The sequence below is a fragment of the Condylura cristata genome, unplaced genomic scaffold, assembly GCF_000260355.1.
Source record: "Condylura cristata isolate star-nosed mole 26May11 unplaced genomic scaffold, ConCri1.0 scaffold00009, whole genome shotgun sequence".
In the NCBI taxonomy this organism is placed as follows: domain Eukaryota; kingdom Metazoa; phylum Chordata; class Mammalia; order Eulipotyphla; family Talpidae; genus Condylura; species Condylura cristata.
The window spans coordinates 62,834,466-62,848,882 of NW_004567110.1; the positions used below are offsets into that span (position 1 = coordinate 62,834,466).

At 39.0% G+C, this 14,417-nt stretch overlaps 1 protein-coding gene across 1 annotated transcript in view; it reads right to left on the reverse strand.

Moving 5' to 3' along the window:
- Positions 1–38: 38 nt before the first annotated feature.
- MCM4 (minichromosome maintenance complex component 4) overlaps positions 39–14,417 on the reverse strand; it is a 20,610-nt gene continuing 6,231 nt past the window's right edge. Inside the window, exons 10-17 of the mRNA XM_004679892.2 lie at positions 10,956–11,076; positions 7,114–7,373; positions 6,136–6,501; positions 5,543–5,670; positions 4,390–4,597; positions 3,316–3,544; positions 1,291–1,424; positions 39–282 (exon numbers count right to left, since the gene is read on the reverse strand). Of these exons, the coding sequence (XP_004679949.1) occupies positions 190–282; positions 1,291–1,424; positions 3,316–3,544; positions 4,390–4,597; positions 5,543–5,670; positions 6,136–6,501; positions 7,114–7,373; positions 10,956–11,076 (1,539 nt within the window). The 3' untranslated portion in view covers positions 39–189. The remainder of the gene's footprint in view (positions 283–1,290; positions 1,425–3,315; positions 3,545–4,389; positions 4,598–5,542; positions 5,671–6,135; positions 6,502–7,113; positions 7,374–10,955; positions 11,077–14,417) is intronic.

A 14,417-nucleotide genomic window follows, 5' to 3' on the forward strand; every position in this document is an offset into this window, starting at 1 on the left:
AAAAAAAAAAAAAGAACATTTTATTACAAAACCTGAACTTCAGTTAGAAAATTTTTGGAGTCAAATAATGCTGTTAAAACAATTTCCAACTTAGATACTAGCAATGGGAGCTGACAAACCCAATGCCATATATAAGAGTAGGTGGCTTGGCCATGTCAGGACAGAATACAACGTAATCCTCACAGAGCTTCAGAGCAAGCGAACAGTCTTCCCAGTTACTGTCAAGAAGTCATCATCAGCCAGTGCACGCAGTGCTTCTTCAAACATATCTTTGGTAATTGCCTTTGGGGAAAAGTAGGAAAGCAAACATGTTACATGCAAAGATTACCCTTAGCTGTTGGAGACACAACAATTTCATAGTTAAAGGATCACCAGTCCCATTCCTTTTGGTGGTTGTATACATTTTTAAGGTGCTAATTTGAGGGGTGGCAAACATTTCTTATAAAGGGTCAGACAGCAAATATCATGGGTTCAGCATTTACATGGTCTTTCCAACTACTCCATTCTGCTGCCCTGTGGGATTGCAGCTGTAGATGGGAAGTGAGGGTATGATTGAAAGCAAAGGGACAGAGTTGGCTAATGGGGTTCTTTGCATTGAACAATTTAACATTACTTATTCACAAAATGACACCAGAGTCTTTCATTCCCAAAACATATAGAGTAGTAATTCTGATAGCCCTAAGATGTGTGATCCTAACACTATAGTACAGCAAAAACCCGCAAAGATCCTAAATGGCCAACAACTGATAAAATAAATGAAAGCCACTAAGTTACAAAATAATGTAACTATAATTGTCTAGATGCAGTTAAAAAAAAAAAAAAAAGCAAGGTATTAAGATGACACACCATGAAGCTATCTACAGTCACTGCAGCGCAATTTCAATCCTTGGCCAAGGTGTTGACACACATGTTGTGGCGGAACTATGTTTTGCCCACTGCTCCCCTCACGAGTGTGTTTCAGTCATCATGTCTGTTCTGCTACTGCTCTGTCTCTGTGAATCCTCTCACCCCCGACACCTCTGGTTTCTACCCCAGTTCTTATATGCATAAATAATCTTAAAAACAAAAAATCAAAACCAAAAACCCACATGCGTGCATATATACATACATGGAAAACTCTGATAGTGCAACAAAATTTTAACTGTGCTTAATTTTTGATGATGAGTTTATGTTACTTCTTTATCCGTAATACATTTATTAAACAATGAAGGAAAACTATTAAAAACTTAAGAAAATTTTATTTTAGGCAAAAAGAACATCAAAAAAATATAAGCAAATATAAACACTTACTATGTCAGATTGTCCCCGAATATCTTCAAAAAGCTGCTGGTATTTAAGAGCTGGTGTTTTGCCCTTGGCTAAAATAAGTTTTTTCAATGCTTCTGCTAACTCTTCTTTCCGTTTACGAGAGGTAGCACTCAGTCCTGAATTTAAAAGAAATTAATGAAAATTAATTAAATATAATACTGGTATTATAAGGAAGAGAAATATCTCAAATTTCTAGTAGTGTCGCCAAAAGGATAGGGGACAGTGGCTGAGTGCCAAAGTACAATTAAAATCATAGTAAGTTTTGATTTGTTTGCTGTTTCCAGTTTTCTCCAAGTAATAACTGTTCCTTGAAATGCAATCTATATAATTTATAGAATAAGCTTCAAGAAATGATTTACATATCAAGGACTAACATGGGGCAGCCGCTTCTCTGACCACCCGTGACTATGCAAGTGCTTCTTTCCACCCTCTCTCTTCCTCCGCAGGGCAACAGCATCCTGCCTGCCCGTGACGTCTACCATGCCGGGACTTCTCTGCACTGACCTCCCTCAATGGAGGACACTCTTCTAAGACCGCCTGACTGCAACCATGCAGGTCTCTTTCCCTACAAACCTGTCCCTTTCAGGGCAGCTCTTTCTGCCTGCTTATGTCATGTGTCTTTTCCTCGCCTGTCTCTTTCCAATGAACTTACTCTTAAAAGAAAAAAAAAAAAAAAGGACTAACACGGGCACTTAGGCAGAAGAGAAGCAAGAATCCCTTTTATGTTAGACGTTACTTTGGGGATGCATGCAAGTGTATATTTCTCACAGAAGTTGGTGTACATCTCTGCCAGGAGCTGCCAGATGGATCATGGGAAAGCCCAGCTTGCTGGTAGGCTAGCCTTGGTGTGTGACTATTAACATTTGGGGATATGACCACAGAATTCTCTTATGTGTAGGAATGTCTGGTTCAGGCGCAATCTGATTTGTAAATCGATAGGATGTTGAAGAACTATGGAAACCTGGTTTCCTTTGGTCTCACACTGGATCTATGTCATACCTAGTCACCCTTCTGGAATAAAATAAGGAATCCGGGGAGATAGAGAAAGGAGACAGCAGTTATATATCCAGGTTGCATGAAACTCCCATAGGGAAAGAAAACTGACCACTATAGATGAAGTCATAACACAAAAATACAAACATGAAATGATGCAACAAAATGTCAACAAATACAAAATATAGGAAGAACAGTTTTCCACACATAGCAGAATTACCTGGAATGCAACATAAGTGATGAAAATGCTTTTAAAGAGTTAGGTCACATGAGTTTAGTATAATGAAGACCATCATACGCTTAATAGGTTACTGGAAAAAAAAAAAAAAGAAAAAAGAAACCCAGAGGGAGCTCTGCTCCTTGTCTGCTTGTAATATTTTCTTTTTCCTAATAAGTCTGTCCTTTTAAAATGTAAAACAATAGCAACAAAAACACAGAGATAAGAGTCAAGAGATAATAATAATAGAATCTCTCAGAGTTGGTAACTATTAGCAATTTTCATTTAAGATTTCTGATGAGACTAAATTTTAAAATCAATTCCCAGGTTCTTCCTAGTGGCACAAGGTGTTAGACACGGCACTATGAAGCTATCAGCAGTCACTGGGATGTATTTGATTCCCTGCCAGGGAAGTGACCAACATGACAGAGCAGACTTCTCTCTCATCCACTGTTCCCCTCAGCAGTATGTTTCACTAGATCTACTTATTCTGCTCCCCAAAGTGTCTCTGGTGAATCCTCCACCAAGCCACCCCCGCCTCACCTCTGGCCTGTACCCCAGTGTTTCTATGTATAAATAAACAAAAAGTCAGTGTATACTTTTCTTGCAACTTTCAAAAGTGCCCTGATCCAAAAGGTGAAGAATCTGTTTAAAATGATTTACCTGTCAGCTTAAAGGTGAGCATCATTTGGTTATAAATTTAAATAATTACCACATGAGGTGAACATTATAACCACTACAGTGCAGAAACATGACAAAAATTTTCATGTGCCCCTAATTTCAATGCCAAAACAAACCTGTAGTAAGAATAGATATGTCCACAATGCCAGTCCGGGGGTCAGTTGCAGACTGCTTTAGAGCTTCCCGATGGAGGCGTTTTGCCTCTTCAACATCAATTGCTTCAACTTTGTTTGAAAACCGTACTTTAGCATGGGCTTCTGCTAATCGGATTAATGATTCCAGCTGTCGAGGGTATGCAGAAACCATTCCTCGGCTACTCCCGATCTTCCTCATATCTACATAAGCCTGCAGGATAAAATGAAACTCCTTAGTAACAACAATCTTAGTTTCATAGTTGAACTTTGAAGTTAGAATCCCATTAAATAAACTGAATCCTATTTGGCTGCACATACAGGTACTGATTTGGCCTTGAAAGAATAGAGAATGAGAGTGGGTGGAGAAGCTGGCATAAAGAGGACTCATCAGGAGCCTATTTTAAAAAAATGGTGTTTAGGCAGTGACTTCAGTTCATACTCTGCTAAATAAGAATTCATTTAATGGGGCATGCAAAGGGTTACTGGGACAGCTACAAAAGTAAGTTGTACTATTACTTACACATAACTTACTTATTCAAATAATTCTGAAGAATATAGTACACAGAAAATTACATGTAATCTGTGACTTTTATTTGAGCCTTTTTAGTTAAGAAAGTTAGCTAAGCATCCAGGAACTTTCTTAATATCATAATGCTTGAATAATCTAATCAATGCCATCACATACAACTATCCATGTAAAAGGATACTGAAATGTTAACAGAAAATATTTATAACTTATTTTATTTTTTAGAAATGAGAAACTGGGAAGCTCAGAGAAATTACTTATCTTGCCCAGAATTATAAAGTTACAAAGTAGCATCACCTATATTTTACGTCAGACATTTATAGTTAAATCTAAAACTGGTTTGTACAACCTCTATGAATCTTTTTATCCTTTCTACATTTCAATTTTGCAACATAGGATAAGGATACAGAAAATTGTATGTTATTCTTACCAAAATAATTTGTTTAGAGAGAATGACTGGCTAGTTACATAAATGAATTTGGCTCAGCAAAACACTTTTTCATTCCTTTAAACCCAGGAATGAATGTTACCTCAATGAGAGCCTGGCTGGCCTCCTGGCTCAGTCGAGGCATGACTGTGCTGTGGGCATAAGCAATGTAGTCCTTGAGCACAGCCATGTCCATGAACTCCTCCTCGACCTGTTCCTCACTTTGGTAGTACAGTGCCACAAGGTGGTGAGCAAGGCGCCTGTCATAGGCTTCGTCCTGGGGATCCAGCATGAGGAAGATCAAATCAAATCTGAAAACATATTGTAAAAATACTGTTTTCCCAGTTGAGACCAATATGCTTATAAGCATAATTAAAATATTACTCTTGAGTACCCAGGCATATACAGTGAACATGCCTTTAGTTAGTTTTACTGAGGGAGGGAAGCATCTTCTGATTGTTGCCTAAAGTGCTTCTAGATGGACCAGTTCATTTTCTGTCCCCAGAGGGCGCTCAACCTCCTAGTCCTAGGTCAGCCCAGGGACATGCCTACTCACCCAACAGCTGAGTCAACATAAGATTCTCTGGTAGAAAATGTTACTCTAATTTTGAGGAATGGAAGATTTTAAAGAAAATATATTTAACTCTAGTAAAAAAAAAGAATGGTTTGATAAATCACATCTACCATGTAAAGGAATTCTATTGAATGTCGATTCTGAGAGGATTTAAAACTGAGAGTGGTGAGTGACAAGCTTCTGAAAAGGCTGTTAAACTACAACGTCCTGCTTCAGAAGCTAAAATGTTCTGTTTCAGAAAATGAGTGTTAAGTAGGGAAACAAGCTTCCTGCCTTGAAAACCTGGTCAACCATTACTGATAACTTTTGAAATAGAATGTTGAATTTGTTAGTTGTCAAGTATTAGCCTTTCCTTAATTTCAAGATGGAAGTTCTACAAATGGGGCTCTCCCTGGTGGTGTAATGGGTTAAAGCTCTCTGAAGCCACTGCAGCATGAGTTCGATCCCCTAGTGCTGGGAGTGGCACACATGGCGCGGCAGACCATTCCTGACCCGCCTGCAGCTTCCCTCAGCAGCATATTTTAGTTGATTGGCCTGTTCTGCTCCCCACTCTGTCTCTGGTGAATCCTTTTCCCCCACTCCTATGCCTCTGGCCTGTACCTCAGTTCTGTAAGCATAAATAAATAAATCTTAAAAAAAAAAAATTCTACAAATGAACAAAGTACGAATATCTATTTTATACCTTGATAATAACGTGTGAGGGAGCTGGATATTTTCGATGGTAGTTTTTTTAGGATTCCATTGAGATTCAATAGGATTTGCTGCTGCGAGGACAGAAGTGCGTGCATTGAGCTGACAAATAATCCCAGCCTATCAAAGAAAACAGTGCAATTAGAAGCCTTACTCTCAAGGCTGGTAGAGCTGTCTTTGCCTGGTAAGTCCTCTGCTGTACTACCAGTCACCAAGAGTCACATATCCTTGTAAAAGTGAATTCAACATTCACTTGGGATACATCCTTCCCTTGGATTGATGCCAAGCACTGAGTTTAAGATAAATATATGCCATAAGTACCTTTCAAAAACACTAAACCCTGACTAAGATTTAGAAAAAGCTTCAATTCGACAAATGACACCTATCAGTGAATTTGTGTAATAGAACAGATGCAAGGGAATCCTGTAGAAAAGTCCCAAGATTTTGCTGAACTCTAACAGGAAAAATATTCATACATCAGTTTTCCAGTTAGAACTAAGGTATACTGCAGTTTCAGATGCTTTATTTCAACTGTCTGTTAATTCTGAATGTATCTAATAGGTAAGAATGAAGAATGTAACACACCTTTGCAATGGATAGTGTTTGTTGTTCCATGACTTCGTGTAGTACTGATCTTGTACTTTCATTCATCTTGTCAAATTCATCAATACAGCAGATGCCATTGTCACTTAGGACAAGGGCACCAGTCTGCAGGACCAGCTGCCTTGTTTCAGGATCTTTCATTACATATGCAGTGAGGCCAACTGCACTTGAGCCCTTCCCAGATGTATACTGGCCACGAGGAACGAGGTTGTACACATATTGCAGTAGCTGGGACTTGCTGGTTCCAGGGTCACCACATAGGAGGATGTTGATTTCAGCACGAAATTTGCCCCTTCCTGTGTGACTAAAATCCTTTCTTGTTCCACCAAAGAGCTGAAGCAAGATTCCCTAAGCAAACAAACATGTCAAACATTTCATTTACTACAAGGTAGCTGAGAATGAGTTTAAATTTTAGAAATTAAAGGTATATAGGAGCCTCCCTGGTAGCACTATGAAGCTATCAGCAGCCACTGCAACACAAGTTCAACCCCCATCCCGGCCAGGGCGCTAATCCACATGAAGCAGCAGACCCCTCCTGTCTTGCCCATTGCTCCCCTCAACACTGTATTTCAACCTGCCTGTTATGTTCCCCTCTCTGGTGAATCCTCTCACAATCCCTTTCCCACCTGTCCTGTATTACGTTCTTATATGCATAAATAAATCTTTAAAAAAAGAGATAAAAAAGATTAAAGGAATAAAAATGTGATAGTGCTTGCTTTAAGTTATTTAAATATGTACACCATGTAGCTTTTCTTAATTTAGAAGAATATGTATTAAGTTGGTGTGGACAGGAGGAAATTGTCAGCAGCAATCTATCTCCTCAACCAATAACAAATTCAAGATGTGAATAATTTGCTTTGTCAAATAGTTCGCAACTCTTATCCTGTATGGGTAGAACAAATGTTAATACCATTTGATCCCAAAGAACTATATAAACCCAACAAAAAAAACACTGTTTACCTTTTTTATATCTTCATGTTCATAAATACTTGGAGCCAAGGCTGAAGCAAGTCTTTCATAAATGTCTGGTTTCCTGGAAAGTTCCTTAAGCAGTTCCACACGTTTCTCTGAAAAAAGTTTCTGTTCTGCTTCTTCATCAAGGCCATGCAGACGTTTTGCATCCGTTTTCCGATAATGAATGACATCAATGTGGGTTTTGTAGACAGACTTCACATTACTCACTCTTGGATTGACTCGAATAGGAACAGCTCGATAGATGCCTAAGAATATACCATGAGTTGTACATTTACCTCCCACTAAGGGCTTTGTAGAGCAGTGCACAAAAGGAAGCACTGAGGAACACTGAGGGTAGACTTTGGAACAGGTGCACACCAGAGTACACTGTTTGCAAGGATCCCAGAGCTAACTCGGGCACACTTTTAACCTCCCTATGACAGAAGCAGGACTAATTGGAAAAAAAAAAAAAAACAGGTTTCTGAAAAAGGCAGACCTAAAAATGTGTTCACCAGTGACCCACCTCCTTAGCTCTACCTGCTCAGACACCTACTTGAGTGTAATCACATTGCACATGATTATTCTGAGGCTTAGATGAAATTACTCTGCTTCTAGCACAATGACTGGCTCATGGTTATGTTCAAAGCAAAAGTATCTCCATTTTTCTTAAACTCAGATTTGACTGGAATACAATACTAAAATTTTATTATCAAAACCTGAGCGGGAAATTCTAAAACCTCAAATCTTTAGACACTCTATCAAGTGCATGAACAGTTCACCGAGTCAAAGGTAAAGATATTACGAAGGAAAAATTATTCCCCCTTAATATTTAACCAACATCTACTGAAATACACTGCGCAAGGGATCAGCTGGCAAGGAGAGGTCTGCTGTGCCATGTGGGTCAGCTCTCTAGCAGGGGATCAAGCTCCTGCTGTAGTGTCTGTGGGTAGCTTCATAGTGCTGAGACCTAAATCCTTGCACCACCAGGAAGACGTAATGTCTGCTAATTTTAATAAATATTTTATAAGAACTGTCTGCTATATAAATGTTGGGAATTTGTCATTCTGATTTGCTTTACTATATGTCATTCACTCAAATCCCTTCCGTTTGCTGTAAATGGCAACTTCATCTTTCCTTTGCTATACAATATTTCATTGTGTGGATATATCACATATTCTAATCCAGTCCTCTACCAGTGGACACTTATGTTCTAGCTATTGTAAATAATGCTGCAATAAACATTATAGAGAATATATACTTTAAGGTGATGGTTTCATATTCTTTGGATAGATGTGAGAGTGGGGATTACTGGGTTATCCAGTATCTATTTATAGTTTAAGGTAAATCAGACTGCTTGCCAAAATGGCTATACCAGGTTATATTCCTACCAATTATGTAATAAGAGTCCCTGTTTCTCCATATCCTCTCGAAAATGACTATTTTATAAAAAAAGAGGGTGAATGGTCATGGCTCATTATGCTTTCTTTCTTTAAGATTTATCCTATTTATTATATAAGAAATGGGGCATAAGCTAGTGGTGTGGGAGGAGAGGGGCCCTGAGAAAGAGTTGAGAGCAGAACAGGCAGATCTATTGAAATACACTGATGAGGGGACCAGTGTGGCAAGAGAGGAGGTCTTGCTCTCTGAGTCAGCTCTTTGACTGGAGGTCAAGCCTATACTGCAGTGAGTTGTGATAGTTTGATAGTGCAATGATTTTAACCCCTGTGACACCAGGGAGGGCCCCTATTACACTTTCTGAAGAATTTAAGAACATTAAAAGAAGTAGGTGATCTATTCTTCAACCACATCAACTTACTTATTCATTTTCCAAGAAGAAAAATTTCCCAAAGTGGTATAGCTCATGTTTTACCTTTTTTGAGTTTCTAACTAGCTTTGAGTGCCAACAATTCAGTTTTCTGCTGCTTTTTGAAGGGAAAATATCCATACTTGTGCGCACTCTCAGCTTTCTCAAGATGCTGCCACTGATTACCTTACCCTTCTGTTTATCTTACAGGTCAACCAGTTTATCTTTTTAAAATATAAAAAAATAGGGCACACAGGTTAAAGCACTGCACTATGAAGCTGTCTGCGGCCACTGAAGCTTGAGTTCTACCCCCGGCCAGGAGGGGTGACTCACATGGTGTTGCAGACTTCTCCTGTCTTACCTGCTGCTCCTCTCAGCAGTATATTTCAGTAAATCTGCCTGTTCTGCTCCCCACTCTGTCTCTGGTAATCCTCTCATGCTCCACACCTCTGTCCAGTACCCCAGTTTTTGTATGCATAAATAAATAAATCCTAAAACAACAACAACAACAACAAAAAAAAACCACATACACACACCTAAAAAGCAGTGTGTCTATAGGTAAATATATAAACAGACTATACATACTATTCATGCCCACACAGATAAGGGGCAAATGATTACACTGAAATTAGTCTAGTTATCGTCAATGGTGATTTATCATGACAGAACAGCATTGTTAATACTTATTTTACATTTATATAGTTCTTTTCATGGCCACCTCTTCCCTAACACTTTTAAATGTATCATCACATTAATTCTACTCAGTCTTTGAACTGGAACTATACATTTCACTAAAGGTAACAGGCCCTTTTACATTTTGACTGCTACCTGTATGTTTTAAGACTATTAGTAACAACTGCTGGAGTGGAGTCACAACTGAAGGGACAAAGGATAAGAATCTGACTCACTGAATAGAGCACACAGGTAGTGTCAACCTTCACTTAAATCTCAACAGACTGGAGTCCCATGTCTTATTCTGTAATCTGTACCCCACTGTCCCCAGACCCAGCCAAGCAAAGAACATTTTCTTGGCATAGAGGAAGAGTCCAGGGAGCCAGAACAACCATAAAGCCTTCGGTACAGGATCTACATGTTTCTCTATCTGAGTTTGTTCAGCTCTAAAAAGACCTTAAATCTTTACACCCCTGGTGGTGCAAGGGATTAAGACTCAGCACTATGAAGCTATCTGCAGCCACTGCAGCAAGAGTGTGATCCCACCCAGGAAGCTAACCCACATGATGCAGCAGACCTCTCCTGTGTTGCCTGCTGCTCCCCTCAGTAGTGTACTTCAGTCTGTCTGCCTGTTTTGTTCCTTACTGTCTCTAGTGAATCCTTTCATCCCCTGCACCTCTAGCCTGCATCACAGACCTTCTATCTAAAAATAAATAAAAAAAAATTTAAAGATTTATTTATGCATACAAGAATTAGGATACAAGTCAGAAGTATGTGTGGGAGGAGGATTCACCAGAGACACAGTGGGGAGCAGGTACACTGACTAAAATACACTGCTGAGAGGAACTGCGGGTCAGACAGGAGAGGTCTGCTGTGCCATGTTGGTCATCTCCCTAACTAGGGAACAAACTAGTGCCGCAGTGGCCGCAGATTGCTTCATAGTGGTTAGTCTTAACCCCCTGTACCACCAGGGAGGTCCCAAGTTAATAAATTGTAACTTGTAGCTGCATACTTGGGAAGTATGTGGAAAATCACTTAAAACCCCAGAGTTGGTAAGCAATATTTTCAGTAGCTGCTGGCACAATTCAAATATTCCCAACACCAACCTTGTTCGAAGCTAGTTTCTAAAGAGACCCTCACTACTGAGTTAGGAAACATACAGTTTTGGAACACCGAGAGCAAGAAATAAGGAATTGTAAGGATAATAAATACACTGGAAGGTTCTAACCTGGGAGGTAGAAAAAGGGGCTAAAACATCATATCCCGTCTTCTCAAAACCTGAAGGTACAACCAGCCCCAGTCAATGAATTCACTAACAGATCAAATACTAAAAACAAGGTTGATTTATTACATTAACAACCAACACTCTTACCTGTAACATTCACTCTGTCCCCAGGTTGAACCTTGTCAACAAGATCATTATGCGCAAAGAGGATGACAGTGTGAGGCGTTTGCCCTGCAGGCATATCTTCAGGAGACTCTTGAAGTTTGATCTGAAAGAAGAGCAATGAAAACATGAAGCAAAATGGGAACAAAACTGTGTGTTTTCTACAGCTATTTTCTGATACCACCTTTACCTCTAAGAATAGTATGCTTTGTTTTAATCACTAACAGTTAAAAAAAATAAGGCTTTAATGTGGCATGTGAAAGACCAAATTGACGCCATGACAGGCTTCAGAATGCTTCTGAACCAGCCAGTCTAAGTTTCAGTTATCATCAAGGCGCCAAGGCCGAATTTAACTGTAAATGTCCTAATCTTGCTCATCCCATAGCAACAGCCAATTAGCAAGTAGGCAAGTAACCAGTACATATTAGAAAAACACCAGATGTCCTAAGTATGCGGGCTGAGTAGTGAAGGTCACATCTTACATGAATAGATCAACCGGGTTAAGACAAGATAACTTTGTTCAATGTCCACCAATCAATGTACTGCTGAGCAAAAACTCCCCTCTCCTGGCCTGAAACTCCCCTCTTCTGTAATAAAAACCTGGCCTTCCCTGAGCTCAGGGCTCTCAACTTCTGCTCCTGCGCCGCTGCCTGTTGGGAGCCCAGGCTCGAGCTTGCAATAAAGACCCTCCTGTGCTTTGCATCGCAATTGGCAACTTGGTGGTCTTTGGGAAACTCGAAAACTGGCACAACAGCATGAACATTTTGTAAGGATGCGTAAGCACTTCTCTGATGGAGGTGAGACAATGAGGTACACGATTGTCCTCTTTTGCCTCTGTAAGGTATTAATAGATATGTCTTTTCATAAATGCTACATTACTAATTATTTTTTTAAAGTTATTTTACTAGGTTTCCTAGGTAAAGCACTTGCTTTTCAGGTTCACAGCAAGTACCTCTGTCCATCCTTGTAGTCAATGTGTATACCTAACAAATACTTCCCTCCTAAGTCCTATATCCTTTTATCTAAGGGTTCTGTTAACACCTGCCACTTACTGGACCCTGCAGGTGTTCTTTTCAATGAAAGAAATTTGTCTGTCATAAAGAGGGTAGAAAGGATTATACACAAACTCATATGAGCAAGTAACAGGTTTAAGTGTAACAAATGCAGTAAACTAGGCCAAGAAGGCAGGTTCCAGACTCCAGGGATTATAATGAAGATGAATGACATTAAAAAAAAAAAAAAAAAAGAGCAATTAAAATTAAGGGGAAAAAAGAAAAAAAGCTGCTTTTTCATAAAGCAAGGTTAGGGAATTTCTGTATGTCCTCACTGGAAAGAATAATACAGGGAACCTCCTTGTGGTGCAAGGGGTTAAAGCACAGCACTATTAGCTATCTGCAGCATGACTTCAATGCCCTGCCAGGGAGGTGACCCACATGGCATAGCATACCACTTCTGTCTCACCCAACGCTCCCCTCAGCTGTGTATTTCAGTCAACTCACTTGTTCTGCTCCCTACTGTTTCTAGTAAATCCTCTCACCGTCCCTGCACATCTGGCCCATACCCCAGTTCTTGCATGTACAAATCAATCAATCTTTGGGGAAAAGAAGGAGCAATAAATAAAAGGTTCTCAGAAAGGCTTGTGCCAGACTGAGAAGCCATGAAAGAAATGATTGAAACAATATCAAGGAGATCTGTGGCCACAAAAGTGTGTTGTGGGAGATAGCAGGTCATGACGGTGTAGAGTCTACTCTAAGATATTAGTCTTTGGTGTGTGGAGGTTCCTCAAAACACTAAAATGAGTCTACCATATGATCCAATGATTCCACTCTTAGGAGTCTACTTACCCAAAGAACACAAAAGCACAAATTTGAAGGAAAACATGCACTCTGATTTACTGCAGCACTGTTTACAATAGTCAAGATATGGAAGCAACTTAAATGTCCCAAAAAAGATGAACAGATCAATAAGATGTGCTATATATATATGCAATGGAATACAAGTTAGTGATCAAAAAAAGATAAATTCATCCTATTTGCAGCAACATGGATGGAGATGGAAGGGCTTATACTAGGTGAAATAAAATAGAAGGAAAAAGATATATATCTGATAGATTCACTTATGTGTGGAATATAGAGAAACCAAACAAAGGATCAGGGGAAAAAGCTTACAAGCTGACTATCGATCTGAGCCATAGAAGAAGGGAAGAAGAGAGGTTAAAACGCAGGAAGGAAGAGCACAAGGGACTAATGATGATGATTCATGGGTCTATGGGGAATACAGCTGAGGGGAGAAAACAAATACTGTGCAAAAATTAACAGAGATGTAAAAAAGATGTTAGGCTTTACTTCAACTCAGTTTGCGAGTTTTTAAAGTATTCTGTAAATACAGACTACCTGTTCTTAGGGAGTAAGATTTCTACCAGTTTCTAGTTCACAGCATTGAGCTGGCAACATGTGAGGTATAGTTGTTCTGTTAACTTGTATAAATGTTAGATGAAAATTATTTATATTAATTTTATTTAAATTATTTAGTTATAAAGTTAATCACTTTTTTTGCATTTGGTAGTATTTTCCTTATTGATGTCCATTAAAGAAAATTAACAGTATTTAATTTACAACATTTGAGGTATAGTTGTTCTGTTAACTTGTATAAATGTTAGATGAAAATTATTTATATTAATTTTATTTAAATTATTTAGTTATAAAGTTAAACACTTTTTTTGCATTTGGTAGTATTTTCCTTATTGATGTCCATTAAAGAAAATTAACAGTATTTAATTTACAACATTTCTAATGCAATCTTTCTACTTAACATAAAAAAAAACCCTTAAGTCCTTGTGCATAACTTTGCACTATTATCATCATAAATAATTTTCTGCTTTCTCTTACTTATTTCTACTATGAATAATTTCATCTTAAAATCTGCACCATTATGCTGGGAAAACTGGTAAGCTACATGCAAAAAAATGAAACTAGATCACTACCTTACACCATGCACAAAAATCAACTTGAAGTAGATTAAAGACCTAGACGTAAGAATGGAAACCATAAAATACCTGGAAGCAATGATGGGCCAAACACCACACGACATACACTTCAGCGACATCTTTAAAGATACAGCATCCAATGCAACAATAGTGAAGGCAAATATAAATAGATGGGACTACATCAAGTTTAAGAGCTTCTGTACAGCAAAAGAAACATTACAAAAACAAACAGACAGCCCACAGAGTGGGAAAAAATTTTCTCACACAAAACTAGCGATAAAGGGGGCCCTCCCTCCGTGTGGCACAGTGGGTTAAAGCACAGCACTGATCAACTAAAGCCACTTCAGCATGAGTTCGACTCCCACCTGCCCCGGAGGTGACCCCCGCTGCTCCCCTCAGCAATGTACTTCGTCGATCTGCCTGTTCTGCTCCCCACTCTGTCTCTGGTGAAGCCTCTCGCT